The 27,074-nt window shown below is 35.5% G+C and overlaps 1 protein-coding gene across 2 annotated transcripts; it reads left to right on the top strand.

The window, feature by feature from the left end:
• The first annotated feature begins 7,129 nt into the window (after positions 1-7,129).
• Positions 7,130-26,611, top strand: LOC139964783 (melatonin receptor type 1B-B-like). Of its 2 annotated transcripts, XM_071966747.1 has the most exons (3): positions 7,130-7,438; positions 10,486-10,560; positions 25,150-26,611. In XM_071966747.1, exons 1-3 carry the CDS (start codon positions 7,386-7,388, stop codon positions 26,504-26,506), a joined length of 1,485 nt encoding a protein of 494 aa, XP_071822848.1. In that variant the 5' UTR covers positions 7,130-7,385; the 3' UTR covers positions 26,507-26,611. The 2 variants fall into 2 exon arrangements, with proteins under 2 accessions (XP_071822848.1, XP_071822849.1); XM_071966748.1 differs by lacking the exons at positions 7,130-7,438; positions 10,486-10,560 and adding an exon at positions 13,780-14,066.
• The last annotated feature ends 463 nt before the right edge of the window (positions 26,612-27,074 follow it).

Consider the following 27,074-nt stretch of genomic DNA (forward strand, 5'->3'; position numbering starts at 1 on the left):
CTGTAGAACAAACGTGGCAAAAAAATTGTTTTTAGTTTGGGTTTGAATGTTCCATGTTGTGTTAAGATGTGTTTACCTAAGAACCAATTTAAATATCCCTTGAATATTTCCTTTTTAATGCTTTCTTTGTTTTCCTTGTGAATAACCAAAACTTGTTTTCATTATCCTGGAGGTTTTATCCGATATATCCTTTTCCTCTGACAAAACTAATTTCATTTAAGTTGCTGTCGATAAATGTGGCATTCTCTGATTTAACCGACCTATAAAACAAAATGTGTTACATTTTCACAACATTGATTTGCGTATGTGTGTTTATAGATAACAAAACATACACATAGGCACACATCGTAGTCTCAAAAGCATACGAAAGACTCGCACAGGTATACTGCTTTGTCGTCATACAGAATTATTATTGCAAGTTTGGGAATTAAGCCTATTGAAAATCAATTCTCTCTCGGAAATATTGTAGACAAAATACTTGAAGATCTGGCTTCAATCGACTGCTTGCAAAGCTATAAGCTTAGGCTTTTTCTGGTGGCCTTTGGATTATGTTTGGTCGTAAATATACGCTAAGCCACAGTTGCTCAAAAGATTCAATCCACAATTCCCAAAGTTGACCTCTTTAAAGAACTTGGCAACATTGATTTATTTCCTAAATAGCTTTCAGCTTTATTACATCTCTTTTTTTTTTCTCTCTTTTTTTTTGTGTGTCTTTCCTTGAGATTTGCTTTCAATTATTTTACTTGCCATATTGTTTGAATATTCATGTTCAGTTTCTTTTTATATTCATTGAATATTCATTTAATTAGTGTATTCCAATTTATCTTTGTCTTCTTCTACCCATCCTCCAAAGTTACACTAAACCTTGTGTTTACATCTTACAAGTCATTTCAATGCTCTCAATAAGAGATCTTCTTTTCAACTTTACTTTTATGTAAAGTAACTTTAAAAATTAGGTCATATCTTACCTGTTTCTTATGAAAGAGATCCACATATTCATACATATTCATAAGTGATTGATAAGTCAGTGTATTCTGGTGAATGTTTTCAATCTTTTTACGTATCATCTGAATACTACTGCAGGGTCACATTTTTAAATGTGTTTAACATATGTTAGTCAGGGAGTAAGGTGACTGTTGAATATTCAGTGAATTTATCATTGTTTCATTAACATTTTAGTTTTGAGAGTGAGATAGAGAGGGAGGGGGGGGGTGGAGATGAGGTAAGATTTACAAACCTGATCATAAAACACAATTCATGTTTCGAAGTTTAAAGGGCACAGGTCTTTATTTCTGCTTAAAACAAGTTTTCACTGTAAGTAAACATATTTTAATAACCATATCACTGTATGAGAAGAGCTATTTCAGCAGGCCATTTCTTTATTACCTAATGTTGTGTACATAAATACCATACGATAGTATTGCTTTAGATATGCAGTTGGGTTGACGTTTTTTTTTTAGTATATATCATGTGTAATGTTCAGTCTATTCTCAGGTATAACTATTAGTCGTAGAGAATTGTTTTTGTCTTTTTCTCTTATCCCTTGGCTTATTAGAGTCAGGGCTGTTTTATGTAAATAAACTGAAGATCTTCCAAAAGTTATCAACCCTTCTCCATCTTCACAGCACCCCAGCCAGATAACCATCTCCCTTAATATGCTTTTCACAAAAAAAATTGTTCAAAACTGCTCATGGGTATCAACGTCATCACCAATGCCAATTCATTATGATATTCTTGTAAATCGTGTGTGACAGCGAAGTACTTAATTTGCACTTAATATTCACTTTAAGCACCTTTTTCTAATGATTGAAAATAATTTTTTTCTCCCCTTGCACTTGATTATCCAATCTAAAAGCTTTAAGAATGCTCTAAGTTTATGTACTTAACTAAACCACATTGGTATTTCACTGTTTTGAACATCTAGTATGTAAATTATTTTATAAATGCTCGTCTTTTAATCTCTGCAACAAAATTTTTAAATGTCAATAGTGTTTGCTAGTATTTAATAACCTCAGATTTTGCAACGTAAGACAGAAATAAAGTCTATAAGTTTATGTAATTATCATATATTGCCGTGAGAACAGACTCAACTGTTAGTTAAGAGAGTTCAGTACTGCACTACAGTCCTATATTTGAAATAAGTCGGCATAACCTTGGTATGAAAGCTTGTTCACAATTATATTGCCAATTTTTTTTTTTTTTTTGGAAGCAGTGACCAAATTGGTGAAAATAACTTACAGTTTTGAAACTAACTTGGACAGTATTTTGATTTGTGTATTTTATCACTTGCACTCTATATGCATTCAAAGTATTTTTCACATCAGCATAAAGTATTTGTTCTTGCATGGGCATCAAATGTAAATTTGAAACAGTTATAATTATCAGGGGAGTGCAGAGTTGATCATAATTCTGATCCTGTAGCGAAAAAAGAGAAACCAGTCCTTTTTAAAAGCGATGACTCTTCTTCAAGAAACAGGTGTGTTGAGGATGAAACATGATGGAGACATTTTGTCTCATTCTGACTGTCTCTTTGTAAAAGTGATGAAAAGATTGATACAAATGGTTTCGTTAATAATTAATATATACCACTTTTGTAGTAACCCACAAGCTTTTTTTTGTAAGAAAGTTATTAACTATTCAAAATAATATGAGTGGAAACCAAACGATAACAAATCAACAGTAAAATTTGAGTGGAAAAATATAACCATAATATTTACAGTAGAGAAACTATAAGCTAACAGGTCATCAGTTTAGGCCCCAAATTGTTTGTGTTAAAAATCGCTAGAATTGTTGACAAGCACTTCCCTGGTGGTTTCAACTCTCCAAATTATTTCCAGACTTTCAGGAAATGTAAAGTAAACAATTAATTGTCTCATTGAAGAAAAAAAGACTACAAAGGTAGTCGTTAAATGCTTGTCGAAGTTAGAGCTTGAGTGGTCCTAGCATATTTCTAGCATATTTTGAGCCAATACTGATAACCTCTTAACAGGATAGGACTTGAGGTACTTTTAAAGACACTGGTTTTAATTACATTCTAGTCAATAATTTATTTGCTCTTTCAAAAATATGATCAAAAAGATGTTATGGTATAATTTTTGTTACATAAGTAGTGACATACACAAGTGTGTCTCTATTGATAACAAAAACCATTTGTAAAACTGGACAGTTTCAATTTGAGAGGAACTGTTTCTTCTCTGTAGCTGCAAATAACTTTACTTTCTCTGTTGCTGTTGCAAATCGTTTTCTTTCTCTGTTAACTGCAAATCTTCACCATCGCCTCTAATTTTGTATATAGAGTACATTCAAGACTGGATTGCACATACTTGTGTCCTATAATTTGAAGTTGCTGTGATAAGTTTTACTGAATTCTCCCTTCTTTCTTAGTATCGAAATGTTTCAATAGTTTTTCGTAATAAGATTACAATACAAGCTTGCTTCATCGACTTCAACACAAGGATGTATGTCCTAAGTTTTGCAGTGACATTTTTGACAAATTATCTTTGAGTATTTATAAACAGTTTCATCTTGGTATAAATTGAAAACCATTGTAGAAGTTTAATGCTGCTTATTGATGTAAGAATAAAGGATTATTTCTCCTTTATTAAGTAAACTGCAGTGTTGTTGTGAAATGTGACAACGGTGAGAATATCGGCATTAAAAGAAATTCTGCTCAATATTTTTTGGATAGACATATTTTTGTCAGGTCAAATAGCCGTAAATTCATGTTCAAACCAAAAGAGCTCCTTTAATTTCGAAAACATGAAATTTAGATGAAATAGCCATGAACATATAAACCACTTGTAACCATGACGATAACATTCTCTAAATATGCATGTATGATGTCATAAAGCCGGATGCAATTGAGTGATGAAAAAAATACAAGACTTGATTCCATTATCAGTGCCTGCTGTGTGGAGGTTTATGCCCAAATGACCTATTGACATATTAATATCTCACCTACTGAATATTCATGAAGGACTCATTAATCACACAGAATTTCCATGTAATTGTTTTCCCACAACTACAGCCCTCTTTATCAAGAGTGTTCACATAGGTTGAATCATGTACACATTTTATTTTTTAATTCTTCTTTTTTTGCTTTGTGACTAAGGAGAGAGACTTCCCCTATGTTCTAACTCCTATATAATGTGTTTCATTAATATGATTAATGATGACTATTCAGTATTCAAATTGATGTCTTTTTTTAAAACATTTTTTATAATGTATTTTATCAGTTAGGCCCATAGCAACCATTAGTAGAGAGTGCAGTCATTATAAATACATTTTTACTGTGCATAAGCATCAAAAAAGAACATATGTATTTCAACAACATTTCAACAACATTTCAATGAACAAATTAGTATTGTCATGTGTGTAACATTGTGTGATGGTGGAATGTTTGGAGGGTTGGGGGGGGGGGTTGGGTGGCTGGGAAGGCACAACAAACATCCAAATGATATATGAGAGCTGAATACTCATGTTTTCAAGCTTTGAATTGGTTTTGTGTGTGCAATGTTTTATTAATCCATAATAATTGGGTATCTCCACATATTTACAAAACCAGGCAAACAAAGCTGAAATTTTTGTCTACCTCACTGGTTCAGGTTAAATTGTACAATGCTAGTGTTAGATATTAAGGGAATGTAACATATGAATGCTAACTTTGATAGGTTTGTCCAGCTTTGAAGTAAAATATTCAAATGAAATCCTTCACTTTGCTTATGATGCCAAGGCTCCAAGCTACCTGGCTATCCCCTCCCCCACTCCATCCCAGTTATCTGATTTAGATTGAATTTTAACGTGGGATTCATATCTTTGGTCAGTAGGTTGTGTTGAAGTTCTGTTGAAAAATGAGCTTAAATTGATCAATATGGAGTCCCACTTAATAGTTGATGTTTGTCTAAAATATTCAGATTCTTTGTAAACAATATATGACATCATAAAATTTCGTAAGATTTTGTAAAGGCTATATTTATAGAATTTCAATTGGGAAAAGGCTAGCACAACGTATAAGTACCATAAGCTTTTTGCTATAGAAAAGTATTCAGTTTATTTCTAGTTAATTTGGCATTTGTATTTTATGGTATCATAGGGATCACTCTGGGAGATGAAACTAGTAATGTAACACAAAATAATTCACTCAAGGGGATTTTTAAGTGAGATTTTTCTTTGAAGTGAAAGGAACCTACATTCTATAGCTATTAAATTATATTCCTTTCTTTGGTTAAAGTATATTTGTAACATCACATAATATTTTAGAAATGTTGAGATATAAAATATATAGCGATGTTTTACTGCGATCATGTGACACATTATAGCTTTATTTTTCCTTTTAGATTGTTGTAGCTGGCAATCCAGGGAGTAGCTAAGTTGCACTGATATGATAAATTATAATAGATGTGATGAATATTAATGTTCAATGAAGTGTTATGATTGGTTAGAGAATGTATGGTAATGCATATGTATTTTTCTAAGAGAAAAGCATAGGCTTATTCATAGCAGCATTATTTGTTGATAAAAGTCTCCAAAAAAAAGTGCAAGAATATCTGTCAAAGATAACATATTTGTGACAGTTATGACTGTTGAATATTTTTAATGAATATTCATGAATGTATTTATAGCAAGGGTTTTATGTAAGAGAGTACTCCTATGGACATTAATGTTTATGTATGAGAAAAGATTATTTTTGTGTTTGGTACATGTGCAAACATTTGTTTGTTGTCAGTAGATATAGGAGTTGCACTGTGCCCCTTCACGTTTTGTACTTGTGTCTTGAATTAGTTGGAAGGGACTAAAGTAGAATAAATTATCAATTAAGTGATAAGAAGTTCTTGTTTTAATGTCTTTTGTAATCTCTTATTGTACCAACCACTGGTGATGCCCTTAAGAGTTGAAAAGGTGGGGTGTGGGGGATTCAGCCATGCCCCATCGCCCTCCTCTAGTGATATAATATATCCTCATAAACTGAGGGTATTTGGTCCCCTGCCTCACTCATTTCACACATTTGAAGTTTAATAAGTAAAGTTGTCGGAAACATAAGGTAAACTTCCAGGAACCTAAAATATTAACATAGTTCTTAAAGAAATGTGGATGGGGGATCTTTAGTATCATGTGTGATTATTATCACCATGTCCACAGTAGACCCCCTCCCCCCCCCCCTAGTGGCATAGCATGGAGCAACAGGGCCTGGTGCAGCAATAGAAAAGGGGAGTCCACATTCACCCAAGCCCAACTATGGTTTGGAGACTTGAGAGAGCAACGATCAAGACAGCTGTGTAGGACTCTCTCATGCCCAAAGAGTACATAGGCCCCTTTTGGTTTACACACTGCGCATATAAATATCAATGCTAGCCGTTTTGCTGGCCTGCCGCTGGCTCCAGCAGAAAAGTGGTATTCATTTATCTTTAAATTTGGCACCATCACACCAGGCTGCCCCCCCCCCCTCCTTCCCAGCAGCATAGACCCGGGGACTTCGCACCCACCACCAATAGGTAGACCATTTAATAATGGCTTACTCGGCATAACATGAATGTTAGAATGTTCTTGTTTTTTTGCTCCATCACACCAGCCATCCACCCCCCCCCCCCCAGCGGCCCAGGACTTCGCTCCAATCACCTAGATCCATTAAAAAATGGTTTACTCCTCATAACGTTAATGTAAGAATGTCCGTGTTCCGATTAACGCTACGGATGTTGAGAGGTATTTATTTGAAACGTAAAACTTAGCCCTTATTACCACACCTATCACGCAGTTATATTAAGCCACCGTCTCTATGTAAAGGAAGAGCGACAGTATAGCAGACTAAATATGTCAATGTAAAAAAGAGAAGAGACAAATGTAGCAAATTTCTTCAATCTTTTCAAATTGGTTTATAATATCCCAGAGAGATTTCATTTACGTCCATTTACTAAATAATTAAGTCGTGACTTCCTTAGTATAGAAAACGTGCTATAACAAGTAACAAAGAACTGGTAAATTAATGCATACCTCGACATGAAAAGAAACTTTTAAGCTAATTAAAATAACAAAGAGATTATATCCCCCCTGCTGAGAGTAAAACGTGAAGATGCATAAACAAATGGCAGGTGTTGCGCTTTTGTTTTGGAGTTCAATTGGACAGGTGTTCTGTTTATCAACGGACTTGCCTTGTACGACCAGTTATTGCACGTTATTGGAGAGATGGACATCTATATAATACTAAAAGGCCAAAAATAAAAAAAGCCACGGACAATATTAGCCTTGTGACCTAAGCTTAGAGTGAAATAACACGGACATATGATAAACTAAAAGACTTGGGAAGTTGGTTTCCGAAACGAGTTGAATAATTCTTTACGGAGTTTGTGAGCTAGCAAGCGACAAAAGGTCGTTACATTGAAGTGTGGGAGATGTTTCGTATTGGGACACTGCACATGGAGAAGAAAATGACTAACGTTATAATGTGAGTCCTTTTACTACTATAACTGTTTACTATTATAATATTAAACATGTCACACGCCCCGACAGATTCACTCCAGTGCAATGTAACGTGCGAAGGTTACAAAGACTTCGGGAGTCGTAAACTTTTAATCTACAAACTGCAAATATGCAATTAAGGTGATAATAAAGGATAACTTTCCTAGGAACTTCATCTGTCATAATTCCTTCCACTAATAGGCCTATGCAATGAATGCAAAGGGATACTTAGTAACGTATAACTGAGAAATTTCACTCGAGTTTCATCTATAGAGTCAAGGGCGCCGACTTTTTCTTTGGGGTGGGGGGGGTGAACACCACTCAGGATCATCCATGAGGACTTGGCCACGACCCCCACCGCCCTCATAGTGGGTCACGCCCCATGGTTTGAAATTATACCATGTAAGTAAAACTCCATAATAGCTATAAATGAAACAAGCAGGATAGAAAGTGGTTTGGCTTGGGAAACAAGTTTTGATTTCGGGTTTCTCATATCGTATTCCAGCATACCAGAATACAAAATATACATTCAAAAATCCAAAATAGTTGACACGATATAAGTCTAACATAAAATATAAAAAAAATCGGAACGGTGTGGTACGTCAGCGTTAAGTTGTAGTACAGTTGTGGAATAACGTTATAACCAGGTTGCATCCCTTATAACATTATTGAAGCGCATTGATAAATGAAGTTGTACGAAAGGGACATTTGAAGGAATGGGGAGATAAAATGATACCTACAATTGCACTCTCCGCTGTTATCTCAGGCTTCATTTAAACATATATGATGCATGAAACATCTTTTTGACAAAAAGACACATCTACTGAAGCATGCTCTTTCAAGAACTGATTGTTAACCTCTTTTAACTAACAGAGTTCGTACCCATGAGGATTTCCCGGTTCAAATCCCTTCCATCTGCAGTGCGCAGAAACGCGTGGGGTTGTTCACGCAATTTTAGTTGTATTTCTTAGAAGACTTCATAAATGATCGTTGTGCACTGGGAACTTAAAAATGAAATTAACAGGTAGTTTATTCAAGTGTTTGATGGACAACAAAGGGTAACAGCTTATCTCCATGGTAGGCTGCAAGGTCTAGGTTACCCCACCTTTTAACAGTATAGGAACTTACAGTTGTGTGTATGGTTTGCAAGTATTTGTTCACTATGTCATCTATTGTATATCTCTGTTGATACAAATTGCAAGATATTGCATTTTAAACAAAATAGCTGGGAGAGACGAACAAACTCCTGCTCAGACGACCCAATTCAATATGCATAGTAACTAATTGCCACAGATACTGTAAACGTATAAATTGGTATCGCCATCCATCGCCTTGGAGAGACTGAAATGAAATAGAAATATTGGTAGGCCTATAATACACTCGAAGTGAAGATTAACTGGCCCAGTAACTGCCCAAAGCCGGTGTTCTACTCGCAAAACCGACACATCGCTCCTACCATACATGTATTTTGTTATTTTGCTAATTTTTATTCGTTTGTATCCTCTTCAATCTCTCACGTCTATGGTAGGCCATACGGGAAATAATTGCTGATTAAATGTCCGCACGAATTAAAATTCTTACCGGTATTAATCCTTACTTAATACCGGCATTAATTGTCAGCCAATCACCATGCATCTTCATATGCCGGTTTTAAATAGAATTAATACCGGCATTAATTAGAATTAATGCCGGCATTAATTAGAATTAATACCGGCATTAAATAGTATGAAAACTGGCATTAAATAGAATTAATACCGGCATAAAAAGACCATCTTTGTTTAGTTGGCACTGCAACTTTAGTTGCGCTTTCAAGTTGGTATGATATGCAATATTATTTACAAGCTTCCTTACATGTTTCCAGCTCTTGCGCAGGCGCGAAACTTGCCCCGTTAGTTCATCCATCTTCATTCAGGAGTCTTCCAAATTTTTCAAAGCGTAATGCTTTTCGAAGATTAACAAAACGGTTCAAAGCATTGTGAACTGGTAAAACATCGGATTGGGAGTCAACATTTGTCAATAACGTAATACCTAAGTATTTTTCGCTCTTGACAAAAATCTTGCAGAAATGTGTTTGGCTGTCATGCGAGCCATTGCGTTGTACTTTGCTTTCTTCAGCAGAAATAACTGCGCTGCTTTTACGCTGCGGAAAGAGGGATTAACACTAGCTCAGAGTATAATTTTCAAAATTAGCTAATCTGATTAGCCTATGTAATGCTGGTATAAATTCGATTTAATACCGGTATTAATTCTATTTAATGCCGGTATTGATTCTTTTTAATGCCGCGGTATTGATTCTATTTAATACCAGCATATGAAGCTGCATGGTGATTGGCTGAGAATTAATGCCGGTATTAACTAGAATTAATACCGCTAATAATTTAATTCGTGCGGACAATAAATCAGCAATTACTTCCCGTATGGCCTACCATAAACGTCAAAGTATTTTAAGTGTTTCTATTCACAAGCACGGTAAGACATCTCTCCTCCATATATTGCTTGCCTTTATTTTCTCATCCCTGCCCACTGATGATGTGATATTGTACCTCACTGACAATTTGTGCAACAATGTTACTTAATTGCAGCCCTGCACCTCGACCACTTGAGGTACGGTAATGAACTGAAATTTGATAGGTTATCATTTATTAGTGGGGGGGGGGGTGCGGGTAGGGATGGGAGAGCGCGGGTAGGGATGGGAGGAACACACGGTAGTATATAATTACAATGGATGGACGTAACATTCGGGGTCGGGGTCAAAGTAAAATGTGTGAGTGAGTATTAACCCGTGTGTGGATACGCATGAGTGTATAACGAATAAACCAACTTTAAAACCATAAAGCGGATGGATTTCAAACTTGGTGGGCGTATGCTTGGGTATATACTGCCTCAGTAACTTATGAGATGATAAACCCAAAGGTCAAAAGTCAAACAACCAAAACAGCATTTTGAAAATGGCATTAAAACCGTTCAGAGAATAGTTACACAATTTATATCACCATTGGTAATAAAAACATGTAATTTCCTTTACTTTCGTAGACTCAACTATCACAGTGAAATATATATATGGCGATGCTATACCAGTACAATCCCCTTCATGAATGCTTCTAAAAGGTAAGTAAGCCACTATTATTTACCTTGTTTGTTCTTCCTATAGCCGTAACATTCTTTGCAATTTATCCATTATGTTTCCATTTACAATTGGTACGGGGAACATGGATATAAACACCTCACTACTACCGTTGCTATTTAACAGCTAAAGGATTATATTAAAGTTAGTATTAAATATGTAAAAAGCTCAAAAAGTTAAGCAAAATGCAAAATAATCAGCGCAACTGATAGTTACATTATACTTTTACATTATATTCATCATTAAATTACGGTATGTTAAATACCTGCCTGTCATACTCAGTTACATATAGGCTAGATATCAAGACTTATCAAAACGGACTTTCGTTTGGGTATACGTTAATCGTTGTCATGTGAATCACGACAAAGAGAATGAGATATGTAATTTTCCGCCAAGTTTGAAATATCTGGAAGCTCTCCTTTTGAACAACAAACTACTAAACTATTAATATGACGCGTATTTAAAGATTTATATGGACACAATTAATGGTACAATAAACATCTTTACCTTTAACCAGTGAACTTAAAGCAATGAGAATGAAATTCCCAAGTAAGTGTTGCGTGTAATATCAACACTATATCGCTTTAAAAAAATGTTTATTTGTGAATATATAACATTTGACGTCATACGAAAACTGAATGTTCGCGCTCTGTTCTTTTCGGTTCCCGAAAGGGAAAACTATGGAGTAACTCTGACCGACCCTGCAAAATATTGAAGGGGACTCGCGGGTTGCTCACACATTCCGAGTCCCAGCATGCTAAGTTCTTCAATGCCGCCCTCGTTCCTTTCGAGAAATATTTCGTACGGTAATTTTGACTTAGTTGGCATGAGTTGAAAGATGGAATGTTCCATTCAACTCGGCTGCGCCTCGTTGAACAAATTAGATCTTTCAACGAATGAAATATTTGCACTATTGCACGAATGGAAACCATTTATTATTTGTTTTATACAACATATTATATTAAGATGGGTAAAATGCACTCATGCAACAGATTGTTTTGAACAGACAGGTTTCTCTGCTCTCTTACCATTGAAAAAAAGTGCTACCAAAAAAGTATAACCCATGGTTCTATTTCATAGAGTGGAATAGAGCGGATTTTGCATGCAATCAACGAGCAATTGACCAATCAAATGACCAGGTGTTGTATAATATTGTATGATAGCATCGGGCAACAGAAAAGTGAATGATGTGCGTCATGACGTCAATTTAAATGAAATGATTTCGTGAAATTTATTATATTTAACTCACTTATTCACAGAGGCAAATCATATTTCTATAAAGAAATGCTGCATTATGACAAAATTCTTCATACAGAGAACCTTGATAGCCAAGCAACATTCCAAATGTATCAATGATAAATAAATAAGAAGATTAATATGGTAAAGTACAGTTTTTTTTCTGTTAAATTCTTATGACATCACAGATTACCTATTGTGATCCACTTGGGAAGACTGCAAACATATATATATATATATATATATGCCACTCAATCCACTATATCTTGAGCTAGTGACAAGATATTGAGATCAGCTTTTCCACTGGCATTTTGGAGCTTTTTGTTACTTTTTAATGGCACCGGAATATCGATTTGAACATCCCAAATCAGCAGGTAGTAACTGTTCTTATCCGTTTGTAAGTTGAACCTATCATACAACAAGTTACCGGTAAAATTCTGTAAGGATTTAAAAACTGCAAAAAGCATTTAAAATGGCTCTATCGACCGTTTTATCAACATACCGTCCGTTTCACTGTCTTGAGTTGTTTCTCACAAACATTGGAAAGTGTTAATGTTTTCGCTCATCAATGTTTTCTCACAAAACGTAATATTTTATTTAAAGAGCGGTACGATTTTTGTAAAGGTCACTTCGCTGATCTTGCTTTCATAAATGTCATCGTTAAAAGTAAAGGAGCTGCTGATATGATATTCTCTGCAAAGTCTCTTTAAGCGAGTTTTGTCTGTCCCATGCATATGTATGTATATATGAATATGTATATGTCGTATACCCTCCACCGACACTCCCCAACCCAAGTGGAATATTAAATGTGGTAAACCCCGGTGTAAGGTCTGTCATCACATGATCACGGACCCTGACATTCAGCTCTCCCCTTCAGGGGTGTGTTTACATCCAGGTCACTACAATTGTGACACTCCCTTTGTGATATATCTTATCACTTGTGTTCTCTGTCCTGATATACAATACATTGGCCAAACCTCCACTCCCTTTCGTTTACGACTTGATAATCACAAAAGCACAATCAGACTTAACAAAACCAGTTTTCCAGTGGCTGAACATTTTAATCTTCCACAACACAATATCAAACTGTCTTAAGTTTGCCATAATCCTGGGTAATTTGTCTGACCATAATAAAAGAAACTTGAAGCAAGTCGAATTGATCCTTAATGTACGTTCACACTGTCATAGTCTCAATAGGGATATGGCTTTTCTTTCCGGGTTCAAGAACTTTGAGCAGTCTGAGGCTTACGGTAGACTAACGTGATTTCAATCACTCTTTTTACACCTGACGAAGGACCAGGGTGTCCGAAAATTTGTGTAGCATGTAGTTATATCTATTATATTCTAAATATTATGTTGGATTTAAAGGCATCACATGTTGTCCTTATCTTTTCATATCGGTACATGGAGTTTGCAAAGTGTGTTTACAGAGTGTGTCATATATTGTCTTCATATAGCTTGCAGCATCAGTCTCTAATGATAAATCTCTCAAGGTTGAATAAATCATTATCAATTGAAGGGTGTTTTTATTTCAGTATTTTAGGGTCGATAAGGTTTCATCAGACATCCCCGTATGTTCTTATTTATTTCAACTTCAAATCAATACAGCAATTTTTTGTATGAATTGCAGATATTTCATAATCTTTCTGTGCAATAATGATTATAAAAGTTTTGTTTTTCATACTAATAAAAAAAAAATTCAAAGTAAAAACGTGATATATGTAAACCTTGAAGTGAACCGTATATTAATCAATATTATATTATAATAACTTACAGCATGCGATTATTGCGTGCCGTGTGCAAACAATAACCACTTTGAAATCAGCTAACTGAGAGAGAAACTTATCGATTATATAGTGTGCGGTTGTTGCGTGCCGTGCGCAAACAATAGCGCGTACTTTTCTTTTAAGCAGATCTTCATAGACCAAATTGTATAATCAACAGCTAAGCTTTGGTTGAATTGCGTAGGAAGTTGCGTGGTTGAAATCTGACGGTATTAGAATTATGTGGTTGGAAGTTGAGGGTACATACTTGAACGAAAGTATTTTCGAAAGTAGTTCACTCTTATGCGGTCGACGTTAATTCGGGCGGATACTTCATACTTTTAGCGGTTGCAAAACAGTCGTTGACAAAGAGAGACCACAGTGGATTACGACAATGTTTGCAGTGGTACAAAAATGCGCCTTGTAGCCGGTCGTTAAAGCTGGTGGAATTTAAATTTATAGCTACGAAGAAGATAGAGCCAAATATCACGGTAAGTTATTCGTTTTTTTTTCACTTCTTCTTTTATTTTTGTACTTATCTTGCTCAGTTTAGTTATACTTAGTGCTAGGATTATTTTTAGGCTAGGTATAAAACTGTTTATAGGAAAGACTATTAATATATTATTTACTAATACAAAGTTTAGGAAACCATTTAATTTAAGATTAAAAAGCGAAACGTTGGCTGGTTGCGAACCGTTTATGTCGGTTTCAAAATTGCCGCACTACCACGGTGATTATACTTCGTTAGGCGAAACTTGTGTACAGATAAAGTTACGTTTTAATGCTTTACATCCTACACTGATTCTGTTATAGGAGGCTGGATAGTTATTGATGTCGTTTTGGAAATCAAAATTGCAAGAAAGAACAATTTTCAATTTTGTAACTAACTAGCGAGGTCTACTTTATTAAAAATTAAGATATACGTTGTCCGTTTTCAACTTCAGATTTACGAAATGTCACATTTTCTTTAATGCTGTAAACAATGAAGACAAGATAGTAATATATGTATTCAAAGAGGTAAATTACACAACTTGCTTTTTAAAGTTTTCTTTATTTTTTAAGTTTTTCTTGCACCTGGCTCCTTAGTAAAATATTTGCCACTTCTAATTTCATTTTCCTGTTTTCGGTTCCACCCCTTTAATGTATCCGTGCATGTGCTCTTGGGAATTGAAAAACAAACACATAACCAAAGCAGTATAATGCGTGCTTGAATACGATATGGAGTGTTACATAATTCCACTCTTGCGAATTATTTATGAAGATTAAATTGTTCATCAAATATTTCAAGTTGTAGAGCAAACGTTCCCGCTGCCATGGTTACATACATATTACTGTACATCACCATCATGTATAATTTAACTATACTTTGTAATGTGTTTGAGTAATTTTTAGTGAATTGAATTGTTATAGCAAAATGTACTCCAGGCTTTTAGTCATCGTTAAGAGGTATAGTCAAGAGGAACAGTTATCTTTTGCCTGAAAAGTAACACTTTCTAGGCATCCTGCTGAAATTTACATCCAATAATTCCTACAAGGCGTTCTCGAGACATCGATTCTTCAAATTGTCACAGTTTGAACTTGAAGCAAACAGGTGCAAACTGTAGGCAGGATTTTATTCTTGATATAACATAGAGTAGTTTAAAAAAAAAAAAGTTGAGCTCTAGTCATATTTATTTTTATATCGATATTTAGCTTTGAAAAATTCTAAATCTCTGGATAGTTCATTTAAAGCTAAGTTGTTGATGACGTCATCTCCTCAGGGCATAGAATTGCAATATGGTAATGTTGATACAATGTTTGAAAAATCTAATAATACAATTGAAACAGTTTTTATCGTCAAGTGAAAAACAGAGCACCCTTGGACGGCATTCAATACTATATGCAAACATTTGGCAGGTTTGTAATTCATTGTAACCATGACGTCATCGGAGAACTACTTTATACCCAATTTAAAGGTTCATTTCTCAAAGACTGAAATAAGTATAGAATGCAACCTATAATGAATAAAAAAATGTTTGTTTTTACCGGATCTACAACATATAAAAATTAATTTATTGTCTAGAATTGCCTACACTGTAATTAATTGTTGAACCAAACCTCCCTCATTTTTTTATTATCCGATTTCGGAAAGGATTTCTAATACGCGTGCGTTACATGTAATTATCATATGACACAGTTATCATTCAAAGCAAACGCCTTAAATCCAGTTTGTATTGAAAAGAACCTCGTATTCATATAAGTAAACATTCACCGAACTGTAAAAAAAGTAGCTTAGAAACACTCAAAAGCCTGGTTGTTATGTAAGATGGTATATATTGTACAGCACCAGATGTAAAATTAAAACTATAAGAAAAAGTTTTATACGAAATACGCAGATCAAATACAATGAAACAGCCATTAAGAGCAATAATGGAATCAGCTTTGTTTGATAAATGTCAACATTTTAACTGATATTCTGCTTTCCATTGTAAATGTTACAAACTAACATAGTGTTTCCAATCATTTTATGTTGTTGTTGAATTGTATAGCGTTTTCAACAGAATGAACTTTTATCGTCGACGACATATAGTAAATCACTCCTGTTTTAAAGTTGGTACAAGTCGTCGAGGGGGGAAGGGGGTGGAGGGGAGAGTTGGTTAATTGTGGGGATTTTTAAAATTCACACGTAGATGAAAGACAACAAGAAAACTGGCTGGAAAATTATCAAAATTATTTGAAAGAGTATAGAATAATAATTGAAGGTCATTGGAAGAGCTCGATCTGTCATTTTAATAAAGCAAACGAGTTTATTCTTGAGGACACCAGCTGAAATCTCATTCAGGCTCGCAAATAATTTATTGTCTCATAATTTCAGGCATGAGACTCTTCCGCGGAAACGCGGATTTCCGATTTTTTTTTTTTCATTTTCGCGTTTTTTCTCGTAATTCGCGTTTTTTATTATTTTTTATTTATTTTTTTATTTAATTTTTTATTTATTTATTTATTTATTTATTTATTTTTTTGCCGAACATGCTGGACTGTGAAGTGAAGGAACACCGAGTTTGACCAGTGGTGGAATCAAGTAGCACAAAGCAAGCAAAAAAGCCTTTTTTTTGGTTCAAAAAAGCTAATGGATAAATTATACAAGCAGAAATTCCACACTTTTTTGGCGAGTTACGTGATGTGATAGGTTCCATCTAGAGTCCACCATTTTGCATCTAAGCCCTCCTTACCTGACAAAAAATTTCTAAAGGGGAGGGGGACACCCCCTCCCCTTAAACCCCTCCCCCAGGACGGCGATCGATAAATTTCAGATTTTTTTCCCCCGGCTCAGTCTCATCCCTGTAATTTAGAATTCCATAGATGACGTCTGCTAATTTGATGTGTTTTTTTTACCCCATGTAAAAGAATTATATGGTAAAGCAAGTCAAGTTAAAAATCTTTCCCATTGCTAGCCGAATCACGCATAGAATTGCCACGAAATCGTGCTCTCTTTCCTATAACAGCAATCGAGTAAATTGGAGTTTGTTTTGTACTTTTCATAAGTCATATATCTTTAAATTGGCTCTAGTAGACACTTTTAAATAAATTACTTACAACAATTACCTTTCAGATTAGTTTACGCACGCAACCTTTATTGGTATTTTAAGTCGAAATAGACAAGGTCGATATAGCTATATCATCTTACAAAAGTAGGCTAAATAACTTTCAAAGAAATCATGTTTCATTATAATTAAACGGAGGCGTATTTAATTTTGTTCGATTGGGTAGACAGGCAGGCTCTTACAAGATCATAAAACAAGCGGGGCAGTTCATTCTTATAAAATATAATTATACATGGCCGCTATGTTGGCATCACTCCAAAAGCAAGTCCTCAAACACGGTCCTTTTAAAGTCATATCATATTTAGCAGTTTATGTGGAGTTGGCGACATTGACTTCATTACCTTTGAGTTTGGCATTTAACCTGCTATAGGCATTGAAAGTTATTATTATGTACTGCACGCGGTTTACATCGCTAGGCTATAGGCTAGGCTCACGCTGTAGATTGTGACATCATGCATGGGTTTCCGGGGTTACAGGGCCCGGGTTGTACACTCTGTCGTTTGTTTGTTGTGGTTGGTGCACAAAAGCTATAAGTTTTATTTGGGTGTGGGGGAGGGGGGGAGGTGGATATAGACGTCGGTTAGTTTGTTCAAAAAGAAAGGACGAAAAACAAGAGAGAGAGAGGGGAAAAAAGTTCGAACGATAGAAAACAGTTAAAAATTATCAAGTATTATATAACACCTAATTATATTCCGGCCATTTGATTGGTCAATTGCTCGTCGATTGCATGCAAAATCCGCTCTATTGCACTCTATTAAATAGAACCATGGGTTATACTTTTTTGATAGCACTTTTTTCAATGGTAAGAGAGCAGAGAAACCTGTCTGTTCAAAACAATCTGTTGCATGAGTGCATTTTACATCCAATTATATCCAAATTTGAAGGTGCTGTATAAAACAAATAATGAATGGTTTCCATTCGTGCAATAGTGCAAATATTTCATTCGTTGAAAGATGTACTTTGTTCCATTCAACTCGGCTGCGCCTCGTTGAATGGAACATTCCATCTTTCAACTCATGCAATATTTGCACTATTGCACTCATAACCATTCATTATTTGTATACTAACACCTCTTCTAAAAGTTACAATTATTTCACGTGACATGTTGTATTGATGTAGTTCATATGCTCATTGATTGCTAAAAGTCACTTTAGGAAAAGCGACTTAAAGGAGGCTTTTTTATTTTACTTTTTGTCATTTTTCGATAAAAATATCTATACACAAAGCTGTTAGAGTTGCGATACGAATTAATTTATTTTTCTTTAAAAAAAATGAACATTAACTTCCAAACTTTTGAAAATTTTCAGTTTGATTTTTTAAAGTCGTGTGCATGATAAAATTCTATATGATAAGTGTACGGGCGACGAAACTGGGTTGAGAATGAAATTAGTAATTAGTAAATAATTTTGAATTTCCCTTGATGGGAAAATTTAGGAGGTGGGGTGACTTAGTTAAACTTATACTCGGTATGTTTAGTGACAGAAAGTCAGTTTAATTAAGAACTTTGCAATTTGATGAATTAGGATGGAAGACTTTTGATAGACATATAAAGCAGAAAAGAATGACAATGGTATACAAAATTATAAATGATCTTACCCCATCTTACTGAAAAGAGTTATTTACCTCGATAACGGAATTCCATAACCATTTGCTAAGATCCTCATCGTCTAAGAATTTCTACATCACAGGTGACATACTGAATACCATAGAAATCAGTAGATTGAAATACTTAGCGGTAAAAGAATGGAATGAGCTAAATCCTAAGATAAAAACATGCCAACACTCTGGCGAGCTTTAAATAAATGATTGCTAAATGTTTTGTAATTGTGTATTTACCAGTGTTCTTTGTGATTTTTATTTTGTGTTTTATTCTTATTTTACATCTCTGTTATTTAAATGTTTATATGTTCTAATTTCTGATTTCGTTAATTGTAAATTATGTTTTAGGGCTAAATCGCTAAATGAGTTATACCCATGAAAGTTGAAATAAATTTGAAGTCTTTATAACCTCTGTCGTCGCTTAATGTCAGCAAATTCTTGACTTGTTCGGTTATTTTATAATTCCTATACTGGTCGATATATATCTACCCGAACAAATGGCCAGATCGAGGGATCTATCGAATTACAGAGGCGATTATGTTAATTTGGCAAGCTCTAAAATGCTTCTAGCGCGCATAGGATCAATACAAATTAGCATACATTTTTGAAATACTTTTATATATACTTTTATATATATATATATATATATATATATATATACATACATACATATATATATATAAATATATATATACATATATATATATTTCTTCCGCTTACATTACATCCTCTTCCATGTTAGCTCTTCATAACTTCAAATCATTGTAGAACATAGTCTTTGAAAAACCTGATTCGATGCTATACGTAGTTCACAATAAAAGATTCAGATATGAAATTGGTTTTTTAATATAAATTATATAATAATAATAATTAGTATACAACCCTCCTCAAATATAATTTTCACAATGACCATCTCTAAATAACAATGCAAATCATGTATTGAACTCAAATATGCAAAAAATCATACATTTATCACATACTCTCCTCTATATACTATACTGACAATATAACAACATATTTTCCGTCCAAATGGACGTTATGTTTAGTTAAGTTATGTTTAGGCTATATATTTCGTTTTCTATTGTTTTGTCGTCTTTCTTGTCACCACTAAGTTGAACTCCGATGGGTGGGGAACTCCCTGTGCCGGAACCAAGCGAAGGGACGGAGTAGGTACGAGGAGGGTGCGTGTGGTGTGGGGGGGGGTGGTAGTAAAGACAAAACTCAAAACCGGACAGCACACATCGAAAGTGTAATGTTAATCAGCATAAATGGTCCTATCGGCCTATATACTATACATTGATACATGTAACACAAAGCCGCGCTAGGGTCGGGCACCATTCATGATTGTAGCAGCCAAACTATCGCGCAGCGCAGGGGTCGGCACTGCACAGGAGTTTAATCATCCAGACTGGAGGTATCGTGCCATCCGGAGGTCTCGGACAGTGCAGGGTTCGGGCAGGACCGGTGTCCGGCAACCCGCAGATCTCGGGAAGCGCAGGTATCGGTAGAGCGCTATGAAAATACAGACAGCTGTTTAATCTACCATCTGGTTCTAAGAATAGCTCACTGTATCCGCGGAGCTCAGCGGGCGTTGAAATTGAACATACGAGGGGGAAATTGTACAGCGGGTGAAACCCGTAGATTTTCGCTGCATTTTCAATCTGTGAACATTTGTACATTGATATAATAATACATTAAAACACAACTGTATCGTGGCTTTTGAATCCTCCGAAACAAAATTGTTACAGCCATTAATGAATTTTTAACAATTAATGTTGAAAGGTTTTCGTCCTAGCTTGCTTTAATAATAATCGGTTGAATTGGAAGGCCAGAGAAGCAATGAAAGCTCTATTCCATGATACATGTATTCATTGTTGACACGCAATGGTTTGCTTTCTATTTTGAAAAAAGAAAATGCATAATCACTTTCTTACATATGAATTTCTCTGTAACATATTCAACTGATTATGCACTTTTGGAGATTCTGTTTCTATATAGCTATTATGTTATCATGTCAATATTGGTTGAGCATATATCTCTATTGATATTTCTGTCCGTCTACATGTCTGTCTGGTTGCTTTCATATCGGAATATCTGTTATAGTTTCTAGTGCATTTTAATCAATATATTATAATAAAAATGTGTCCTGTGAATTTTCCCAGGTATCTTGCCAAACAACTGCGCGCTCATCCCCTGTCTAACACCTGTTTGTTAACATTTTTGGCACGTTTCCAAGAAACGTTTCATAGAGTATTCCGAATGATACACGAGGCACAGTTCATACACGCAGCACAAGATATCAAGCTATGGTCATCTTTATAAAAGTAAACCTTGTAATAAAATATGTTTTAGGCCACACGGCATGATTAACTAATGCTTAACATTATTTCCATGTTCTTGTAGAAAACGTCAAGTTCGCAAAATACAATTGGTTGTTTTTGTAGTTACGTGAGATCCGTAACAGACGAGGTGGTTAGGCTATTTGCTATACACTTAACTGTGGTAGGACATTATTTTTTCCGTATTTTTGGAAATTCTAGAAAATACTTTCTTTCCCCCCCCCCCCCCCCGCTTAACACCAGATGTGGTCATACAGTTTATTCATAAATGGGTGTACTAGAGCCTTGTATACATGACATTAGTTGCATTTAGCACGATTTGCCAGTTTCGCGTGAATTTGTCGAAAGTGTTTTGCTGGATCTTTCGTAAAATTTGAAAGGTGTACCAACTTACTTTTCGTACACAATTGGTAATTTCTCTACTGATTTTCAGAGTTTTTTTTTTACGATCTCCAATCGATACATTTCCTTTGATCATGTATTTGAACAACTATTACCAAGTTGAGTATTCGACCCGGTATTGTCTGGTCGGAGAGTTCAAAGTGATGGACAGGGATTGTAATTATTTCGATCGAACATGCATTGACTGGATTATCTGCGCCGCCGCTGTCGGCTCGATATAAAGTACACTTGTGCCGCGAATCAGGAGGTTTTCACAAAAGGATAACAGCGTTCAAGTTTAAGCCATTCATATCGCCGGATACATCGGGGGGGGGGGGGGGGAGGACAAAAGTAGGATTACGTTCGCGGTTTATGATTCGACTGATCGTAAGTTGTTTTGTTATTTCGCGTAGTAGACAAAATAAACACGGGAATTGATACGCCATTTTTGCCAATAATTTAATTTTCAGTTGATATCATAGTTTCGTTTAAACGTTCATAAGGTTTTATTAAACGTTTAAACGATGTTTCGTTCGTTAACACGTTTAAACGTGTAAACGGCACAGCACTACCTGTGATATTACTTTCTTGTATTGAAATACGGATATAATGTGAAACACAATTTAACTTCACTTCAAACCAGATCCCTACAAAATGAGATCATGAAAGACAAAAAGAAAAGCTCAAAAGAAGCCATTGTTTAAGAGAAAGAAAGAGATATAAATGAATGTACATCTTCGGCATACGTGGGACTACAGTGTAATGTATTATCTTTCTTTCCTCATCTTCCTGTCTCTACGACGACCTAACGAAGAACTAAAAAAGGAAGTGCTCCAATAGCCTCTCACAGAAGGAATTATATATTAAAACTGATGTCAATCCTTTATTATGTTTCGTATACTCAGTTTCCACACAATGAGATCTAGTTTGGAAGTATATAAATAGACTCTAGATGTATGTAATGTAATGTATGTAATGTATGTATGTAATGTATAATTAATATATATATATGTAATGTATCCCTTCTATAGCTTAACTACTGGAATACATGGAAAGCTGAAAATTAATTTGTTGAAGCAAAAATGCATATTTTGACCCCAGAAAGCCACCCCCCCAATCTCTCTAAAGAAAACCTCTGAAGTGTATGCCTAAACAATACGCTGCCCCTTACACCATATGGGCAAGGGGAATAAAACGTTCCGGTATGCCTTTAAAAGGGTGACAAGCCTCGGGTATTAATTACCATCATACTGGCAAATTTGCAACCTACAATTATATCATATTTAGTAATCATCTTTATTTTTGTTTTTAAGGTAATATCTCATTAAACAATGAAAACATAAAGAAAGAAAAATAAAGCTCCTCTGAGATCACGTTCCATTTGTGCACTCTAGTAATTGATCACCCATGACCTTTAACTAAATAGTTATTTAATTTGTGACATGCTTAGAAGCTCTAATAGCTTTTAAAGACAAAGATGTCAACTTTACGATATCACTTAAGTGATGTTTCAAGGGTGAACACGTACTTATTTGAAAGGAACGAAAAAGAAATATTAGGTTGTTGAAGTATACAGGGTGGACAGAGTCGTGTTAAAGGGATTGACTTATGGTATACTTACATAAGCGACGACAGAGGTTATAAAGACTTCAACTTTATTTAAAGTTTCATGGGTATAACTCATTTAGCGATTCAAAACGCTAATCTTACGTGAGGCCCTAAAACATAATTTACAGCAATGTTTGCTGTAAATGACTATTCCTACTTACGGATATTGTTACCTTCCTTTTCTGTTGAGATTTTGATAGTTGAAAATGTCACAGTTTGTACCTAAATGGAGTAAACTTTGAAGTAATTTAATAGTTACTAAATGAGTAAAACAAATGTTTCTAGTTCTATTTGATTCTATAGTTTCGATATTAAATAAGGAGAGATAACTGGGCTTCTAGCTTTATCTTGTGGGATGCGAAATTTGAGTACAGTTTCCACACGTTATGGCATGGTACACTAGTATACGTATACATCAACACAATGTCCTACAGTAGGACTGGAGAAACAAGGCTTTTACGAGCAGTCTGCCTTTACGAATGATGAGCAAGAAAGAACTTAGAGTAATCAAAACAAGATCAGAAAAACAGTGAAAAGTGTAATACTAAAGAATTAAGTATTGACTATATCGTAATGGAAATGATATTTATGCTTGCATGTAAGGAGAGTAAAAGTTGAGCATTCTTCATGACCTTATCTGAGTCACTCCCCCAGATAGTGTCACTAATGAACGTAAAATGAAATTGAGATATTTCACATGAACGAAACTAATGATTTGAAAGTTTAGTTTAGTGTGATAATGATAATGTAAGTTCGGAAATAACTGAATAACATTACCTTGTAGAATGTGCGGTTTAGTAAAACTGGGATGGTGTGTCCCCAAATAATGTTCAGGACAATTTGAAAGGTGTATTGCAGAAGTTGCAGAGCAAGAAATATTCCAACACGGTGTTATTTGCCTTGTGTATTAACATAGTCGTTTTAAGCTGGGTAGACTTTCCTCTCTATTTCTTTAAGCTATTTTTTTTTTAGCTTCTACTTTTACAGACCCGCCCTCCTCTATTAGTTCGCTAACTTAATTGTGTACATTTAACCCAACATTTTGTGAAATATTTCTAGCAAAGAATTACAAAAAAATAATATCCCGTAAATTAAATTACTATAATAGAAAAGTTTTTAGTTATAATAAATTGACTTGCTATTCTCTGGTTGGTAGATTCGTCTTCTGCATCACTGACTATATAGGCAATAATACGCAAACACAACAATTTGCGATTTACAAACTATAGTATATTACTAAATTTTAAAGCAAAGATGGTTTTCGACATCATTGCTATATAAAGTTCTTTCACTGTGTTTAGACCAAAGAACTAAAAAAGGGACAGACATCCCAGCATATATGGTCTAACGTACAATTGTATGAGACCCTTGTGGTCAAGTGGTTAAGACAGTGGCCAAATCATTACGTTGTGTCCTTTGGCAAGGCCATTGCCTCCCTGCACCCAGGTGTGTAAATGGGGACTTCCGAGGTAGCTTATTATTGAATGCGTCGGATGCTTGTTGCACCCTACTTTTTACGAAAAAGTCGCCCAGGAAAGAACCTGACTTCGGTCAGCTTGCGGCTTGATAAGCCAATGAGGCTTCTTCGCGAGTTCCTGCTTGCAGTAGGATCTAAAATACATACGTACTAGTGTACTAGGCATTTGTACACGAAGGTGTTTCTAAGATACGTAAGGTTTCAAGTAGAGACCTATGTTATCCATTTAACCAAACATTCCCTGCACAAAAGTTCAGAAGGATTGTGGCGTCTGCCTCATTTACGTTTTCGGTTGCTCGTTTGCTCATTCACGTATTCGAAAGCTCAAGATATGAGGAAGTTAGGAACACCGTTCGTCAAGTAATCGTAAACACCCAAGTTACGATTTACAAACTACTTTAAGATTGGCTAGACTTTTGAGATTTCAAAATGTCTTGAAGAATGAGGATATTGTAAGGTTGCAATGAATCACCATCTCAAGAGTTTGTTATTTCTGTCCATTTGAGTTTCTGTATAGTATAAGTTCACTCACCTCAGAGATATGTTGATCTCCGTCTTATATACGTATTTCTCTCATTAATTGCAGGTCTCCCTTAGTAGACATGGATCCACGTCACGTGACAATTGATCCTATGGCAGGCACGCATGGGCCCATGCAAGACTTACACAATATGGACATATTCGGTGATCCTCCACACATGCCATCGCACAACAACTCGCATGTCATGTCACATGAAAAATCACATGATATGTCACCGGATCACCATAACACTATGATGGATGGCAATATGGCACACCATCCTATAGATGATACAAATGGTCACGGTCACCACGGAGATGGGGATTTATTGTCACTCTTAAACATCGGTAACGCTAGTTCTAATGCGACCTGCGAGGGATCTGTTTGTGTCGTGGAACAGGTCATAGTGATATCAATCCCTCTATTGATCATCCTCGGGAACATCATCACGATCACGGTACTAATGAAAACAAAGTCGTTCAGAAATTGTCATGGATACTATCTCCTGTCACTTGCGGTCGCAGATTTACTGATGGGTCCTGCCGCTATTACTGCCACCTTTCCCGTCTTTAAACATTACTGGCCTTTCGGTGTCACTGGTTGCTTACTCTCAGCCTACATCAGTGAAGTATGCATGAAGGTATCCTTACTTATGCTACTTCTACTCAGCATCGAACGGTATATCGCTATTTGTCACCCGTTCTACTATACACGCATAGTGACTACTCGTATGACAGTTATCTCGATACTCTTCAGCTGGGTATTCTGTAATTTGATTTACATCGTTACTATACCGCCTGGAATAATCTGCTTCACTTACTCACCGGACAAATACCTGTGTACTGTGACGTATTTTATGCATCCTGAATACGTTGTCGGTATAATCATAACGTTTTTGGTGCCGTCAATGATCATCGTTACTATCACAAGCGCTTTATCGTCCTATCAGATATTCCAAAGCCAAGTCCGAAGTCAGTCCAGCGACGACTGTAAGATGCGGGTCCACTCGAAAAAAAATAAGCGGGTTTTCTTCGTGCTCATTACTTTACTACTGGCGTTCTACATTTGTTGGTTACCCTACGTCACCATCAATATCTACGCCCTTGTTAGCGGAAACACGTGGGATCTAAACCACCAGGTCGAGTTTTATTCCTTTTGGCTGGCGGTCGCTAATAGCTGTCTGAACCCAATGATCTACTTTGGCATGAATAAAACATTCAAGAGAGCAACTGTTGCGTTGATGAGAGAGTTAGCCTACCGAGTCACGTGCGGCAGGCTGTGCCGACTATCCTTGAAGAATCTTGTTAGCTCGGACTCAGAGAGTAAGATGAAAGTTATTTCCTCTGTGAAGAAAAAAGGCGACCAGAATAAGGAGCTATCGTCGCCCGGAATTTGTAATCAAGCATGCGAAAATGATGACTAAGAAATAAAAAGTGATAATTATATCAAATAGAAGAGTTCCCATGGACCCAGTGAAGCCATTCTCCGATTTAATTGCATTATTATAAAACAACAAAAGAAAAGAAAATATAAACAAAACAAGAATAGATGATGTTGCTACCTTCTTATACCTCCACCTTCACCAACTCCCTTGTGACTTTTTTTAGCAGATATGCCTAATATTTGGTGAAGCGGTTACGAATTACCGATCGAATAATTAAAGGCAATTTATCAAACTATAAGACAGGCGCTTAGCTTTTTCATTACATGGTAATAAGGTAAATAATGATACTGTTCTACCCTATGCACTTCGTCGTCCACGCACTCTTTTATTGTAGCATTAATCATAGTCACACGAGAAGTTTTCTTATGGCACTTGGATAAATTTACCAAAATAAACGCAAAACATCTGCCTTACCTTTTATTACGCCTTAAACGGAACTCACCCCATTGGTAGTTTTATTTTTAAAAGAAGTTTCGACTTGTGAAAATGACACTTTAAGATTTCAATATAGTGTTATTTGTTCTTGAAGATAAAGGGGGTGTGTATT

Source organism: Apostichopus japonicus, chromosome 23, assembly GCF_037975245.1.
Source record: "Apostichopus japonicus isolate 1M-3 chromosome 23, ASM3797524v1, whole genome shotgun sequence".
Lineage (NCBI taxonomy): Eukaryota > Metazoa > Echinodermata > Holothuroidea > Aspidochirotida > Stichopodidae > Apostichopus > Apostichopus japonicus.

Excerpts from the sequence above, each read along its gene's own strand:
- LOC139964783 (XM_071966747.1), top strand. The coding sequence starts at position 7,386 with ATGTTTCGTATTGGGACACTGCACATGGAGAAGAAAATGACTAACGTT. Across the intron at positions 7,439-10,485 it reads AAAATGACTAACGTTATAAT|ACTCAACTATCACAGTGAAA; the intron begins GTGAGTCCTTTT and ends TTACTTTCGTAG. Across the intron at positions 10,561-25,149 it reads TTCATGAATGCTTCTAAAAG|GTCTCCCTTAGTAGACATGG; the intron begins GTAAGTAAGCCA and ends CATTAATTGCAG.